The sequence below is a fragment of the Vombatus ursinus genome, unplaced genomic scaffold (assembly GCF_900497805.2).
Source record: "Vombatus ursinus unplaced genomic scaffold, bare-nosed wombat genome assembly UNPS02014791.1, whole genome shotgun sequence".
NCBI lineage: Eukaryota > Metazoa > Chordata > Mammalia > Diprotodontia > Vombatidae > Vombatus > Vombatus ursinus.
The window spans coordinates 2387178-2402035 of record NW_020954569.1 but is presented as its reverse complement, the minus strand read 5'-3'; the positions used below and the strand labels follow the sequence as shown (position 1 = coordinate 2402035).

At 35.3% G+C, this 14858-nt stretch overlaps 1 protein-coding gene across 6 annotated transcripts in view; it reads right to left on the bottom strand.

Annotated features, from left to right (window-relative positions):
- The window catches only part of PIGN (phosphatidylinositol glycan anchor biosynthesis class N), a 225864-nt gene that overhangs the window by 29412 nt on the left and 181594 nt on the right, over positions 1 to 14858 (bottom strand). For all 6 annotated transcript variants that reach the window (XM_027868736.1, XM_027868738.1, XM_027868740.1 and 3 more), the window contains 3 exons: positions 8100 to 8202; positions 2537 to 2639; positions 384 to 470 (listed from right to left, as the gene is read on the bottom strand). In XM_027868736.1, the coding sequence (XP_027724537.1) occupies positions 384 to 470; positions 2537 to 2639; positions 8100 to 8202 (293 nt within the window). The remainder of the gene's footprint in view (positions 1 to 383; positions 471 to 2536; positions 2640 to 8099; positions 8203 to 14858) is intronic.

Genomic DNA, 14858 nt, shown 5'->3' with positions numbered 1-14858 from the left:
TGCGATCACTTTGGCTGTTTAGATGAACAGCTGATTTTTCTTTCCCAAGGCTAACACCAAATGATAGTGAAGAATTAACAGAAAATTAAAAGATATTAAAAAATAGAACTATATGACACTAATGAGTGGGGAGCTCCAGATGGGCAAATCTCAAAAGCTCTGCTAATCAACTAAATAATTCAAGACAAGGTCCCAATTGGAAAGTCAACTGTCAAAAAAGAAGCCAAATGTGAGACATAAAAAAAAAACAGTCCTTCAAAAAATATCTAGAGATTTGTGGAATTGACTATACCAGAAAAAATGTAACATTCTGCCAAGAAAGTGAAATGACTATTTAATCTGACGTCATGTCTCTTTAAAACAAGAATCTTAACAAAGGATACAAAGAAGAAGGACCTACGGATATCATCCAGGTGGAGTTGCCGGAATTGAGTTATATCTGTATTATAGGCAAAATGGATACTGGTGAGCTGTGAAAGCAGTAAGGAAAAAAAATCAATACATGATACCCTGTTGGTTTACCTGGAAAATAAATGGTAAATTTATAGGGAAGTGAATGAAGAATTAGTCCATTCCTATTTATACTAGCTAGAATGGTATACCATACTGAAACTTTAGTGATAAATCTTTTTCTAGCTTAATTATACTTTAATAAAATCTGCCAGAAAAGCATTGTATATTGCCAATGTTATACTGAACCCAGTGGTATTCTAGTGCTTTATGTACAGAATAGAAAGAATCTGTGTTTTGCTTAGTCTTCTTGTTTCCTTCACTTTAGACTGGTTTCTCATAAGAACCCTTTATCATAAGCTGAATTTACATGGACAAAAATTTCCATTTAAATCCAGATGAAGGATGGAATGAAAAATATTGTATAGTGAAAGATTTCTTAGTTTCTCTTTTACTGTCAATAAGCTTACACAAACATAACCCTCTCCCAGTTAAGAGAGCAGTGAATGTTTTTTCACTGGTTAAAAACTGCAAAGGTATTAAATTCCTCTGCAACAGGCTCACTTTTTACTGTTTTGCTTGGCAGTAGCAATAAGAAGTCAAAGATAAGGCATAAATTTAAATAATTTTTCCCTGTATTATTTTTAAAATAAGCTCTTCATATATTTTTCTTACTCTTATCAGGAAAAGTAAGGTTAGATTTATCAATAATGAAGTTGAATTCCAAACTTAATACCTCTCCCGAAAAACAAATATGTGCTTGTTTTCATTTTGTATCTATCATGTATACAATTTTGATATGTACACGCTCTCTCCTGACAGAATATAAGCTCCTTGAGAGCAGGGACCATTTTGTTTTTGGATTCCCCATTGCCTAGCACAATGCTTGGCACACAGTAGGTATACCTGTTGATTAAATAATAACACAAATAATATCATTCTATTTGTACCATAGTTTTGAAGATATAAAATATTATTTTGGAAACTGTGCTTATAAGATGGGACTGTAAACTATTCAGAGCAGGGACTTGTCTTCTTATCTCCAGCACCTAGAAAAGTATCTGGCCCCTAGGTGCTAAATAAATGGTTGAAATCAATTAGAACAACAGAGGGTCAAATGATGTAAAGGTTATGAAAGAGAATCTCTAACCCCATGCTTAATCCATACAAAAAATCCTTTCACTTAAAGTTTATAAGCTGCCTACATGAAATTTAAAAAGAGTCATCATACAATCAACTACAATGAATTCTCCTATTTTATTTTCTCCATTTTTTCCTTCCCCAATAAGCCAATATTAATCCCTGTTATCTCAGGCAGAAGAGTTTATTGAAAGAATTTTACAGTAGCATTTCCTTTAAGTGGCCTTGGTAAAAATTTTATATTTCCTTGTACGGATTCTATGTAATTACAAGTAACATTTCTAAGGAAAGAGGAAGGTTAGGATGTCATTCCAACTAACTACCTCAGCTTGACAAAATGTCCTTAGAAGGTGGAATGGCTTGAACAATTCTAAGTGTATTCTATTAGAGAAATCATCTGAGATGGGACCCTTAGGCACTGATGTGTTGGAGAAAACATTTTGAAATGAGATGGTTAGGAAAATAGGAGTAAGACAGTGACGTTACAAGTCACTTAGGGTCAAATTCATAGATCTGTAAATGACAACACAATGGTCTTTCAGACTAGAAAAAGAGAAAAAGAAAGGGGTGGGGAAAAAAGGGAAAATAAGATAAGGACATTTCTTCTTTTCTATTTCTCTCACCTATATTGCTTTTTACTTTGCATCATTGATTTTATGCAGTGGATTGCTAGAAACACTTGAAATTCCATACTACCTGCAAAACAATAAGCCTACTCTTATTTGTGAAGGCTGACAAATCTCTTTAGAAACTGGTTGTTTAAAAAAATTTGACAAAAGCTATTAAATGATTGACTAATGACTTCTATTTAATCAGAAGGCAATTTACAATAAACTCTGAAATTTTAAGTGATAAAAACCTTTAATGAAATGATACTGAAAATTTCGAAGAGAATAAATGACTTTTGTATTCTCCCATCTACAATAGAATGGTCCTGAGATGTTACCTTTTGTGTACAGGAAACACCTGACTGTTGTAGTGTTTCTTGTTCCATGTGTATCCAAACCAACATTAAGCAGGACAACACGAAGGGAAAGAAAGCTTCATATCTGTGCCAGGAAAAACAAAAACAAAAACATATATATAAAGCTAATCTATATACCATGCATATCAATTAGTCAAACCCATACTGATACCACTTTTAAAATGAAAGCAACAGCACTAAATATTTGCCCTAAAACTGTACGTTATTATCATTACCACCTCATATTTGCATGGTGCTTTATAGTTTTATCTGACCTTGATAAGACAAGTTATTATATCCATTTTACAGACATGGCAATGGAAAGAAAGTTAGAATAACCTACCCATAGTAAGTTACCCTACACACAATTAGTGTGTAGGGGTAAGAGGTGAGGGTAAAGGTGGGGGGCATGAGGCTGTGGAAAGAGTTAAAGGACCTGGCTCTGTTACTTACTAATCTGTGTGAGGTTGAACAATCACTTAACCTTTCTGGGCCTCAGTTTCCTTATCTGTAAAACGAAAGGATTGGGCTATCTTACCTCTAAGGTACTACCTAGTTCTAAATCTATGATACTGTGAATATATTTAAAAGAGTAGGAAGTTTAAAAAATACCCTTTTCCTTTGTCCTCAAATGTTTCAAAAAAAAAAAAATGAAATGCTATAAACCTCACAAAAATAAAAAGGAACAAACAAACAAATCTAAGCTTGCTCAAAAATATTTATGTTGGAGAAAATAAACTATACAATTATTTGATGGAATGGATTTGGGATATCTATTTCTTTAAGGCTCTGCTCCAATCTGAGCTCTTCTGTGGAGGCATCCCTAACAATGCTCACCCACAGTCATATCTTTCTTTTTTTCCTCTAACAACTTTTTTTTTGATGAGGCAATGGGGTTAAGTGAGTTGCCCAGGGTCACACAGCTAATGAATGTTATATGTCTGAGGCTGGATTTGAACTCAGGTCCTCCTGACTCCAAGGCCGGAGCTCTATCCACTGCGCCACTTAGCTGCCCCATTCTCTGACCATCTTTACACTTAGTGTCAGCACCACATAATTTAGCACTTACTTCACATTAATTACTATTTTATTCACTAATTGTTTCATGTGTGTATGTTTTATTTACCCAATAGGACTGTAAGTTTTGTGTTGGCAGCATCAGTACCCTAGTTCAATTCTAGTCTCAAGGCCTACATCCTTACAAGAGATATATGCATTAGATAGCAAGAGTCCTACAAAAGAGGCTGGGGATAAGAAGGTTTTGAACCAGTGGAATCCTCTGTCTTATCCTTGGGATGGATGTTTGCTTTCTGTCTCACAGGATTCTTGGGGTAACGAGGTCAAATATACTCTGTTAACAGAGCTCCGAATATTTTGAAAGCCAGATCTTCTTAAAACTGTGCAGACACACAAAGGGTGGGGTTGTATGGGAAGCCATACAACCAATAAAAAGCAGCCAATTAACATGGAGATACACAATCCTTGAAAGCTTCCAGTTGTTACCACCACCTGCTTTGCTTTGATTTTGATTTTTACCACACTATCCCAGAACATCCACCCGGTCAAATTTGAGTTCTCCTCACTCCTTTTGGGCAAGCAGGGACTACATCGTATTTCTTTGCATCACTCTTGGAACTCATCACATTTTGGGGTAAATATTTATTTATTGATTAAGAGAATTAAAAAGGCAAGTTCTAAGCAGATGCGGCCAACGACTTTTAGACTTTTACAACGAAGCCTGAAAATTGCATTTTTTTTTTGTTCCTAGCAACATAAATACAGTCAGTCTACAAATGGCTCACTGGATTTACTTTCATCACAGGATCATATGCATAAAGCACTTTAATGTGGGCAAAGCTGCTTTCCTCACAACTTTGTGATGTAGGTAATGCAATTATTATTTTCATTTTACTAGTGAGGACCAAAGTTCTCAAAGGTTAAGTGACTTGCCTAAGATCAAATAGCCATCAGGTCTGGCCACAGGTCTCCTGAGTCCAAGCCCAGAGCTCTTGATTTTTTAAAGTAAATTGTCATATATAGGCGTGGTATGTGTGTATATACACAGACACACACACATGTATACATATATATATATACACATATGTACATGGAATATAAGGTAATATATACACATATAGTATATACATATATACACGTTACATAAGAAAAGCATACATATATTACACACACTTATAGACACATATTAGATGTTAGATAATAGATACAATATATGTAACATATATACACATACACATATATTAGATAACACACACATATCACATGTAATATACATACACAAATATTATATACTCAAATATACATATATGCATATGCATATATGCACATGTATATGCACGAACATTCAATGTTACACAACACATGAAGAATATATACACATATACACATGTAAACACGTACAGATTATATATTAGATAATAGACACACATGTCATATATAATATATTCCCATATACACATTCTATATTAGATAACATACATACATATCCATATATACATAAACACACACATATATTACATAATATATGCATACATGTAAGATATGCACATACATACAAAATATACAATATACATTCTGTTACAACATATAACACTATATATACACATAATATATAAATACACACACATATACATGCATATACATGCATGCATATATTATGTAACATATATATTATATAACAATGTATTATATTGTGCATGTACATATATACACATGCACACACAATATATACATATACATACAATAAAATTTCATTTATTTGGTTCTTACTAATTTGATTTTTATGAAATTTAGCCAGTTGCCCACTGAAAATTTTTTGTATAGTAACTTTGAAAAGAATTTGGTAGGCAAATGCATAACAAAAAAAAAAAGATTTTCAGGAGAACAGAATATTTTTAAGCACATCTATTTAGGCAAAAAGATTAATATGCTGATTAAAAGTGACTCTTACCTTTCCATTAATTCAAGGAAATAGGACCTATGTGTGATAACTCTGGATTAAGGATAAAGTTTTATTCTAATTTATGTGTATGTGTATCATAAAAAACTGTTTTCCTTTTAGCTGTTCTATAAGTTCCTATTAAAAAAAATAATTCAAACCAACCTTCTCAGGCAGTCTGAAATGGTTGACACTAATCATCTGGTTGTACCTTACTTTATAAAATAGACTATTCTACTCTAAAAATTTTAATGTAAGCCAAATTATTGTAAAACAAATAATTTAAATTTCATTAAGGATTATAATTGAAATTGTAACTCTCATTGTAAATGTAGCCAGAAAATAAATGAAAATTTAAAAATTAGGGTTGGAGAAATAATTTAAAATTTGTTAAGGATTATAGCTGAAATTGTAAATCTCATTGTAATTAACTATAACTGTAGCTGGATAGTAAGTGAAAATTTAAAAATTAGGGTTAAAGTTACCATACTGCTCCTGTAGAATGCAAACTTCATAAGGACTGGTTTTCATTCTATCTTTATCTCACCAGTGCCTAGCCTGTAGTAAAAACTTAATAAATGCTTGTTGGATTGAAACCGCATCACGCCATTTATTTCACAGTAATGAGTCCCCTGCACAGCAGGGGAACTCAGATGGCAGCTTAAGGAGAAATGCCAGAGTGATCACTGTGGGGTGAATAGGAGGTGCTCGTCCATCCTCAGTTTGTTATTGCTTTTGAAGCCACTGCAGCCTCTTCTACAGCTGCTGCTTGTGGTTCTGATGGTTCAAATGGGAATTTATCAATTCCTCAGTTATCTGGCCAGTCTGAGCACAGTGTTGGGCCAGTCCACTGAACACACTATTTGTTTCCTTAAGTCCATCTGGTTTTTGGCCACCATGTGTTTGGGTATGAAATAATGGCCTACTGAATGAATGAAAAAAAAAAAAAGCATTTCCTAAGCACCAGTTGCTGGGAATGGACAGCAAGTGGGGACAGTGGATAGAGTGCCAGGCTTGGAATCAGGAAGACTCAACTTCCTGAGTTCAAATTCTGCTTCAGACACTTTCTAGCTAAGTGACTCTGCGGAAGTCACTTAACCCTGTTTGCCTTAGTTTTCACATCTGTCAAACGAGCTGGAGAAAGAAATGGCAAACCACTCCAGCACCTTCACCAAGAAAACCCCAAAAGGGGTCACAAAGAGTCAGATACAACTGAAAATGACTGAACAACAAGATTGGGAATACAAAACAGTCTTTGTCCACTACGAGCTTGAATTCTAGTAGGGGAAACAACATATATGGGGAAATGGTGGCAAGGATAGTCACTTTGGTTTAGAGTCAAGGATAATAAGTAGATAATAAGTAGGCATAGGGGTGACATACTCTTTCCAGGAGTAAGGACAGAGGTAACACAAATAAATAGGGGCAGGATGCAGGGCACTTGTTGGTGAAAGGATGGTGGGGGACTGAAATAAAGTGTGGCTTGGGCAAGCAGGGGGAGGAAGTCATGCAGGATAATTGCAAGCAAATGTTATGGCATGATTTATACTCCTATGTAGACACGTCTGGTTTTGAAGCTAAGCCCCGGTCCTGACATGCAAAGTATAGCCAGAGTTGGCTTAAAGACTTTCAGCTTAGTCTTGACCTTGTCTCCTCCCTTAAACACCTTAGATACTAGTATTTGCTTTCAACAAAGCCTGTAATTACCCAACTGACCTTGAGCTGAAACAAAATCACAGGCTTGTTAAAAAAAAAAAAAGTAGATTTAAAAACCATCCCCAAGTCCTAGAAATACCGGCTTCATAGGATCACATTAACTGGGGACAAACTGGAGATAAGACAGATCCCCCATATCTAACAAAGATCAGAGGAACACAGACTTAGACCTGGGACAGACCTTTGCTGTTGTTCAGTCCCATCCAATGCTTTGTGACCCTATGGACCACAGTACACCAGCACCGTCCATGGGGTTTTCTTGGCAAAGATGCTGGAGTGGTTTGCCATTTCCTTCTCCAGTGGATTAAAGCAAATAGAGATTAAGTGACTTGCCCAGAGTCACATATCCAGTAAGTGTCTGAGGCCGAATTTGAACCCAGGTCTTCCTGATTCCAACCCTGGTGCTCTATCCACTGAACCACCTAACTGCCTAGACAGACCTTAAAGCTCATTTGGTCAAATGGCGAACCACTCCAGTATCCCTTTGAACCAAATAGTTGTCTATTTTTTTTTTTTTTGCTCTTTTTGGATCTGTGATTTCATCAATGTGGGGAACTCCTGGTGTGGGAACTCCTTCCACTGATGTGGAACTTTACAGATGAGGAAACTGTGTCTCACAGAATTTACTTGCCTCAGATCTTACCACTAGTACATGGCTGAGACAGTACAGGAGTTCAGATGGAAAACAAATCCTTAAAAGCAGAATTCTAGGAAAAGTTAAATAGCATATTACGCCACAACACACCACCTTAAAAAAACCCAAAACCTAACACCTTAAATATGTCGTATCTCTAAATTTATAACTGTTTAAAGACTGAGATGGTAAGATTTTAAAAAACTGTGAAAACATGATCTAACAAGTAAAGTATATACCCTGTGCTCAACAGCAGATAGGTTGACATCAAGGAGAGAAGTATGCTAAGTAATCGCTGAAAGACAATCGTGGGACCCAGTAATGGCACAACCAAGGAAGAGGCTGAAAATAAAAAGATCACATGTCACTGACATGAAGATGTAGGAAATATATTAAGTAAAGGCACAATTTAGATTAATTTAGAATAATTACAGGAAAGTGTTATGCATGAAGACTTAATCTAGGGCCACGTTTGCCATAGCCATTTTTATGAAGAAATATGTTTTAGCTTTCTTTTTTCCCTTAACAGACAACAGATACAAACTTTCAACACTTCACTGATTCGTGATCTCATCGTTGTGGACACTCACACCAACAATACAGCTCACCACCCATCCCTACTTTCTCATTATAGGCAGCTTTTGTCTACGCTCTTCAGTAAATCCTCCACAGGGGATCCAGCCAACTGTTAGCCTGGACATGTCTAAGCATTATGAGGTGTGGTTGTTCAGAGAAACCTATGGTTCAGGGGCCAGTCTTTTTCTGACAGGCTGTATTCTCCTGAGCTCACTGGTCAAGGCAGGGGAGTTGGAATTCTCCTTGCTCCCCATTTTCACTTCCAGGTTCTCCCCCTACCTCCATCACTCAGTAATCTCTCTTCCTCTGAAGCTCATGCTATTCATATCTACCACCCAATCAAAATCCTGGTAGCTCTTGTCTATAGACCCCCAGGTTGCTTCTTTTCCTTCCTCAATGCGTTTGATACCTCACTTATAATTTGTCTCTCCTTCCCAACTCCAGCTCTCATACTAGGGGACTTCAATACACATATTGGTTCTGCCTTGCATACCCCAAGCTCTCAGTTCCTCAATCTGCTCACCTCCCATGAGCATCCTACTCCTCCACTGCAGGTGTTTTCTAGCTGAGATTACCTTCCACTGTTCTTTATGTGCATAGTGGTTTATATATGTTTTTCCTATTAGAATGTGAGCTCCTTGACTGTAAGCATTGTATGTTTTACCTTTCTTTGTACTTCCAGACCCTAGAACAGTGTCTGACACATACTAAGTGCCTAATAAATGCTTCTTGACTGACTGAATCCAAAGTGATATTCCACCGTGCCCCCATCAGAGGTTAGAAACCAGTCAGATGCACCTGAGACGCCCCTCTCTTAGTTAGGCAGCTAGGTGGTATGGTGGATAGAGAGGAGTACTTGACATTAGGATAAACCTGAGTTTGAATCCTGCCTCAGCCACGTATTAGCTGTGTGATCATGGACAAGTCACTTAAACACTGCCTGCCTCAGTTCCCTCATCTGTAAAATGGGGATAATAATAGCACCTACCTCTCAGGGTTATTGTGAGGATCAAATGTGTTAACATATATGAAAAGCTAACTTTAAAGCAATAAGTAAATGCTAGTTTGTACTGTTGCTCTTGTTGTTACCTGGTCCTCTTCCTCATTCCAAAATCTTCCTGCCATATGGGACAGATCAGGAGTTCAGCATGGAAGAACAAGAAGACTGACCCAGATCTTGTCACTACCTCTGCGGCTAGCATGGGAGGGCACCTCTTAGCTAGATCATCAAACCCTTTCCTCACGCTGGGCCTGAAAATCAATACACCTAAGGCTGAACCCCTTGCATCCTGCTCGCTTCAGAGACCTATCTGTAGCTTTGTCTTTTAGAAGAGAGTAATATTGATATAGCTTTTTCCTCCCTTCTCTGGCTCTTTTCATCACCCTCCTCCTCCAACCAGCTGTTTAAAGGCTTTCCCTTGTAGGAAGTGAAATGCACCCATACTGACAGGGCCACTGCTTTTAGCATTATTTGATGGCTTTCTTCTTTAGATATAAATCTCTAAATATCCCCCAAAGCAGCTGCAATGGTCTAAGAGTTAAAGGCATCCATATTTAGTATGTTGGGCACATTTAAGTTTAAGCGTGTCTCACTATTACAATATTAATTTTAAAACATTTATTATTTCATATTATTTGGCAGATGAAATAGAAATCATAAAGTAGTTCCAATATCTCCAAATTCACCCAAACTAGAATTTATATATCAGTTTAAAAAGTAATTTTAAGTCTTGATAGTTAGCCAAGTTATTGACTTTCTTGTATTTAATAAATATGATATTTTTGATTAATTTGTTTAATATGATTGGCCAGAAGTTGTTTTCCCCATTAGGAAAGCAGAAATGTTAATAGTATTAAAATGAGACAATGTATGTAAAATGCATTCTAAATCTTGAAGCATTAAAATAAGTATCAGTTATAATTATGTTGAAGTACCCACTGACTGCTCAGTGGGAGAACGCCCCACTGGAGGTCATCAAGCAAAGACAAGACAACCACTTGTCAGTTATAGTACAAAAGGGATCCTTGCTTAGGAATAGGTTGCAATAAGATGTCCTTCCCTCTGGGGTCTTGTCCAACTCTTAGATTCCAAAACTTAACTAAACCGAGAGTTACATTAGCTTTTTTCTTACAGAGTGAAGAAAAACACCAAACAACTTTTTGGGAGTATGAGGTAGCAGTAAAGGGCATTCTTTTTTTTTACCTCATTAAATATATTTTCATGGCCACTGCAATGTAAAAAGTTTACTGAGTTTCTCCCATTTACATTTTATTATTATGGTTAAATCTCTGCTCTCTGTGGTTAAATCTATGAAGAAAGTCCCATTTAAAATAATTTATGTTATTGTGAGACATGGATTTAGCAAACCTACTTTTATGACACATTTCAGACCATTAATTTTTGTTTACTACATGGTGTTGATACAAACTGCAAAACACAAGCTGGATGAAGGGACACAACCCCTTTGATATAACTACAGTGAAGCCTCATCCCTCTCGTGTTGGCAGTAAAGCAAGTATGGGGGCAGTTATCCAGGGTGGCAGCACAGGATATAACATGGAGGTGCAAAGACTTTTTTTTTCCCAAGGCAATTGCAGTTAAGTGACTTGCCCAGGGTCATTCAGCTAGTAAATGTCAAATGTCTGTTCTGAGATCAGATTTGAACTCAGGTCCTCCTGATTCCAGGGCTGGTGCTCTAGCCACTGCACTACCTAGATGCCCCCGCAAAGACTCTTGACACCTGGTAAATGTACCTGAAAGAAACGACACCTAAGGGTGAGGGTTGGGAGAGGACATTAGAGATAGGGCATAAAAGGAACACCAGCAATAGTAAGGTGTTGATGGTTAAGAATCAACAAGTATTTTTAAGTCAACAGGCATCTATTAAATACCTACTAGGTATGAGGCATTATTATAAGTACTGGCAATACAAAAAAAGGCAAAAAGCAGTCCCGGCTCTCAAGGGACTCATAGTCTATTGGAAGGGAAGAGTGTTCCAATGTGATGTTACTGAGACAAAAAATGCAGTGTGTCAATTGGTTTCAGTGTACACAAGAGAAAGTGGTCTTGGGCTCAATTTAAAAATGTAGTGCCTAGTAATTGGGGATTCTAGGTCCTAGTGTCCTAGCCTACACTGTGTATCTGGGTGTCTCCTTAGTCGTTACACAGGCTTAGACAGTGACTCAAGTCCTATGCTGCTGTGCTCCTGATTGAGGGGCCTGGGAAGTCTATTGGTTTGGTCTGCTCAGGAATGAGGAAATGCTGGAGTAGAAAATGGAGCTGAATTATGACTGGGGTTCACAACAAGTGTTGTCCTCTAGGCATAAGTAGGAACAAGAAACCTTTAATATGCTTACTGAATGCTTTCATTTCCCTAGAACTAAGAAACCTAATGGATGAGGTCATAAATTATATTAATAAAATTTGATAGATATGAGAAAGGATGCAGTACACATACTTAATGATATTTTCTCAATTGCTTTTTTTTGGTGGTGGTGGGGTGAAAAATGTCTGTCTTCTACTTAGCTGCAATGTTTTATATTTAAAAAATTTTAATTTATAGAAAAATATCATAATTAATATGATTCATGCCTTCCAGAAGTATGTTAACTTCCTGCTTACTGGCCCAGAAGCTCATATTTTGTTAAGTTTTTCTGTATCTACTGATATGATTGTATGATTTTTTTTTATTTTGTCATTAATATGGTTAAGTCTATAGTTTTCCCAATACAAAACAAACCCTACATTCCTGGTATATATCCAACTTGGTCATAGTGTACAAACTTTGTGATATGTTGTTTTAGTCTCATTGCTAACATGTTATTTTTAAAAAATTTCCTATTCATTAGGGACATTGATCTATAGTTTTATTTTTCCATTTTCATTCTTCCTAGTTTCTATATCAAGAAGATATCAGTATCATAGAAGGAATTTGGTAGGATCTTTCCTTTTGCTATTTTTGTAAACAATTTATGTAATATTGAAATTGTTCTTTGAATATTTTGTAGAATTCACTTGTGAATCCATCTGGTCCTGGAGTTGTTTCCTCAGATGTTCATTTATGTCTTATTCAGTTTCTTCCTCTGAAATTAGGTTGTTTAAATTCTGTTTCTTGTTCTGTTAATTTGAGTATATCTTTGTAAATATTCACTTATTCATTAAGTGGTTGGTTTTGTTGGTATACAGTTAGGCAAACTAGTTTATAATAATATACTTTGTTGGGTATTTTCCTTTTTCATTTTTGATACTGGTAATTTGGTTTTCTTTTTTAATCTAGTTAGCTAATGATTTATATATTTGATTGCTTTTTCTTGAAAAATGAGCTCCTAGTTTTATTAACTCAGTGGTTTCTTTGTTTTCAATTTTGTTAATTTCTTTAACAAAGAAATTTGTTTCTTTTCAGTTATTTCTATTTTGGTATTCAATGGAGGTTTGAAGATTTGTTGGCTTTCAAGTATTTTTAATTTCATTTTCAATTCATCGATTGTCTTTGGCTAATAAAAGTGTTTAGAGATTTAAAAAGAAAAAATTCCTTCAAGAACTGCTTTGGCTGCATTGCAAAAAAGTTGGAATATTGTATCACTGTTATCATTAACTTTAATGAAATTTACTGTTGTTAACTATGATTTTATTTTTGATCTATCAATTCTTCAGGATTAAATTATTTGGCCTCCAGTTCATTTTTAACACTTTTTTTTCAGGGGCCCTTTACTTAATATAATTTTTATTGAATTGTGATCATTCAAAGATTTGCAAAATATTTCTGCTTTTATGCATTTCTGATGTTTTTATGTCCCAATACAAGATCAATTTTTGTTAAGGTGCCATGTATAGCCAAGACATAAATATACTCCTTTCTATCTCATCTTGATAACTTCCAGGTCTATCATATCTAGTTTTTATAAAATTTTCATTCATGTTATTAACTTCTTTACTTTTTCTTTTTTGGTTAGATTTATTTAAAGCTGATATAAGTAAACTGTGGTCCCTCGTTATTATAGTTTTGTTGTCTAGTTTTCCTTATAACTCATTTAGTATTTCCATTAAGTATTTATAAACTATGCCATTTGGTGCAAACATATTAAATAAGGAAATTAATTCACTGACTATATTACCTTTCAGCAAAATGTAATTTCTGCTTTATCTCTTTTAATTAAGTCTATTTTTGTTACTGCCTTGTCTGAAAATATAATATTTTTGTTTTTTTTGTTGTCGTTCAGCTAAGGCATCATAGATTTTCTTCCAACTCCTTAACTCTGTGTGAGTCTTTGTTTCAAGTGTGTTTCATGTAAATGACATATTGTTGGACTTTGTTTTTTAATCCATTCTTCTAACCTCTTTTGTTCTATGAGTGAGTTTATCCCATTAACATTCATAGTTATGACAGTTAATTATTTATTTTCCACCATTTTAATCTCTTATACTTTTTCTTCTCTATTCTCCTCTGTATTTCAAATGATTACATTTTCTCCCCCCTGCCATTTTCCCCTTTTCTTTACTATCCCCTCCCCAAGTTTAAAGTTTATTTTGCTTATGACTATTTCCTCCCAGAATCTGCCCTCCTTCTTATATTCTCCTTTCATCTCTTCCTGAGCCTCTTCACTTACTGACGCTTGCCCTTAGAAAATACAATAAATATAGGACCCTGTTATTAACCCCATATTTGAAGCTTCCCAGCCACAGCTTATATTCCACTCAAATAGCCTTTGAGAATTCAATGTATCATGATCCAAGACAATTCCAAAGAACTTATGATAAAAAATGCTATCCACCTCCTGAGAGAGAACTGATGAACTCTAACTGCAGACTGAAGCATACTTTTTTCACTTACTTTATTTTTCTTGCTTTTTTGGTAACATAGCTAATATGGAAATGTGTTTTGCATGATTTCACATGTATAATTGATATCATATGGCTTGCCTTCTCAGTGGGGAGAGAGGGAGAAAATTTAGAACTCAAAATTTTTAAAAATTAATGTTAAAATAAATAAAGAATAATTAAATTAAACAAAAAGAATTCAGTGTTATTTACATGCCCTGATAAGACTTTTGTGGAGGTGAGATAACTATTTTCTAATGCCCTCTACTTCACCTTAAGAAAAATAACATTTTTGTTGCTAACTAACCACGAGAAACTCAGGTCATTACCTATTCCCGAATATAAAGCCCAGATTAATTAAAAGGACAAGGAAATAGCAACCTTAGAGATTATATATGCCATACTTAATTGTAGTAATATGACATATTTGTGTTATATTTTTGGAATGGAAAAATAAAGGGATGGGGACTATATCTATGTATTCATTCATATAAGGAACTATCTGGTAAGGAAATCCCTCTACCAATGAAAGGCAGCACATTCTCTGCAACTTATAGTCTTAGAGAGATGACGAGAGCATAGTGGGATTAAGTGACTTGCCCAG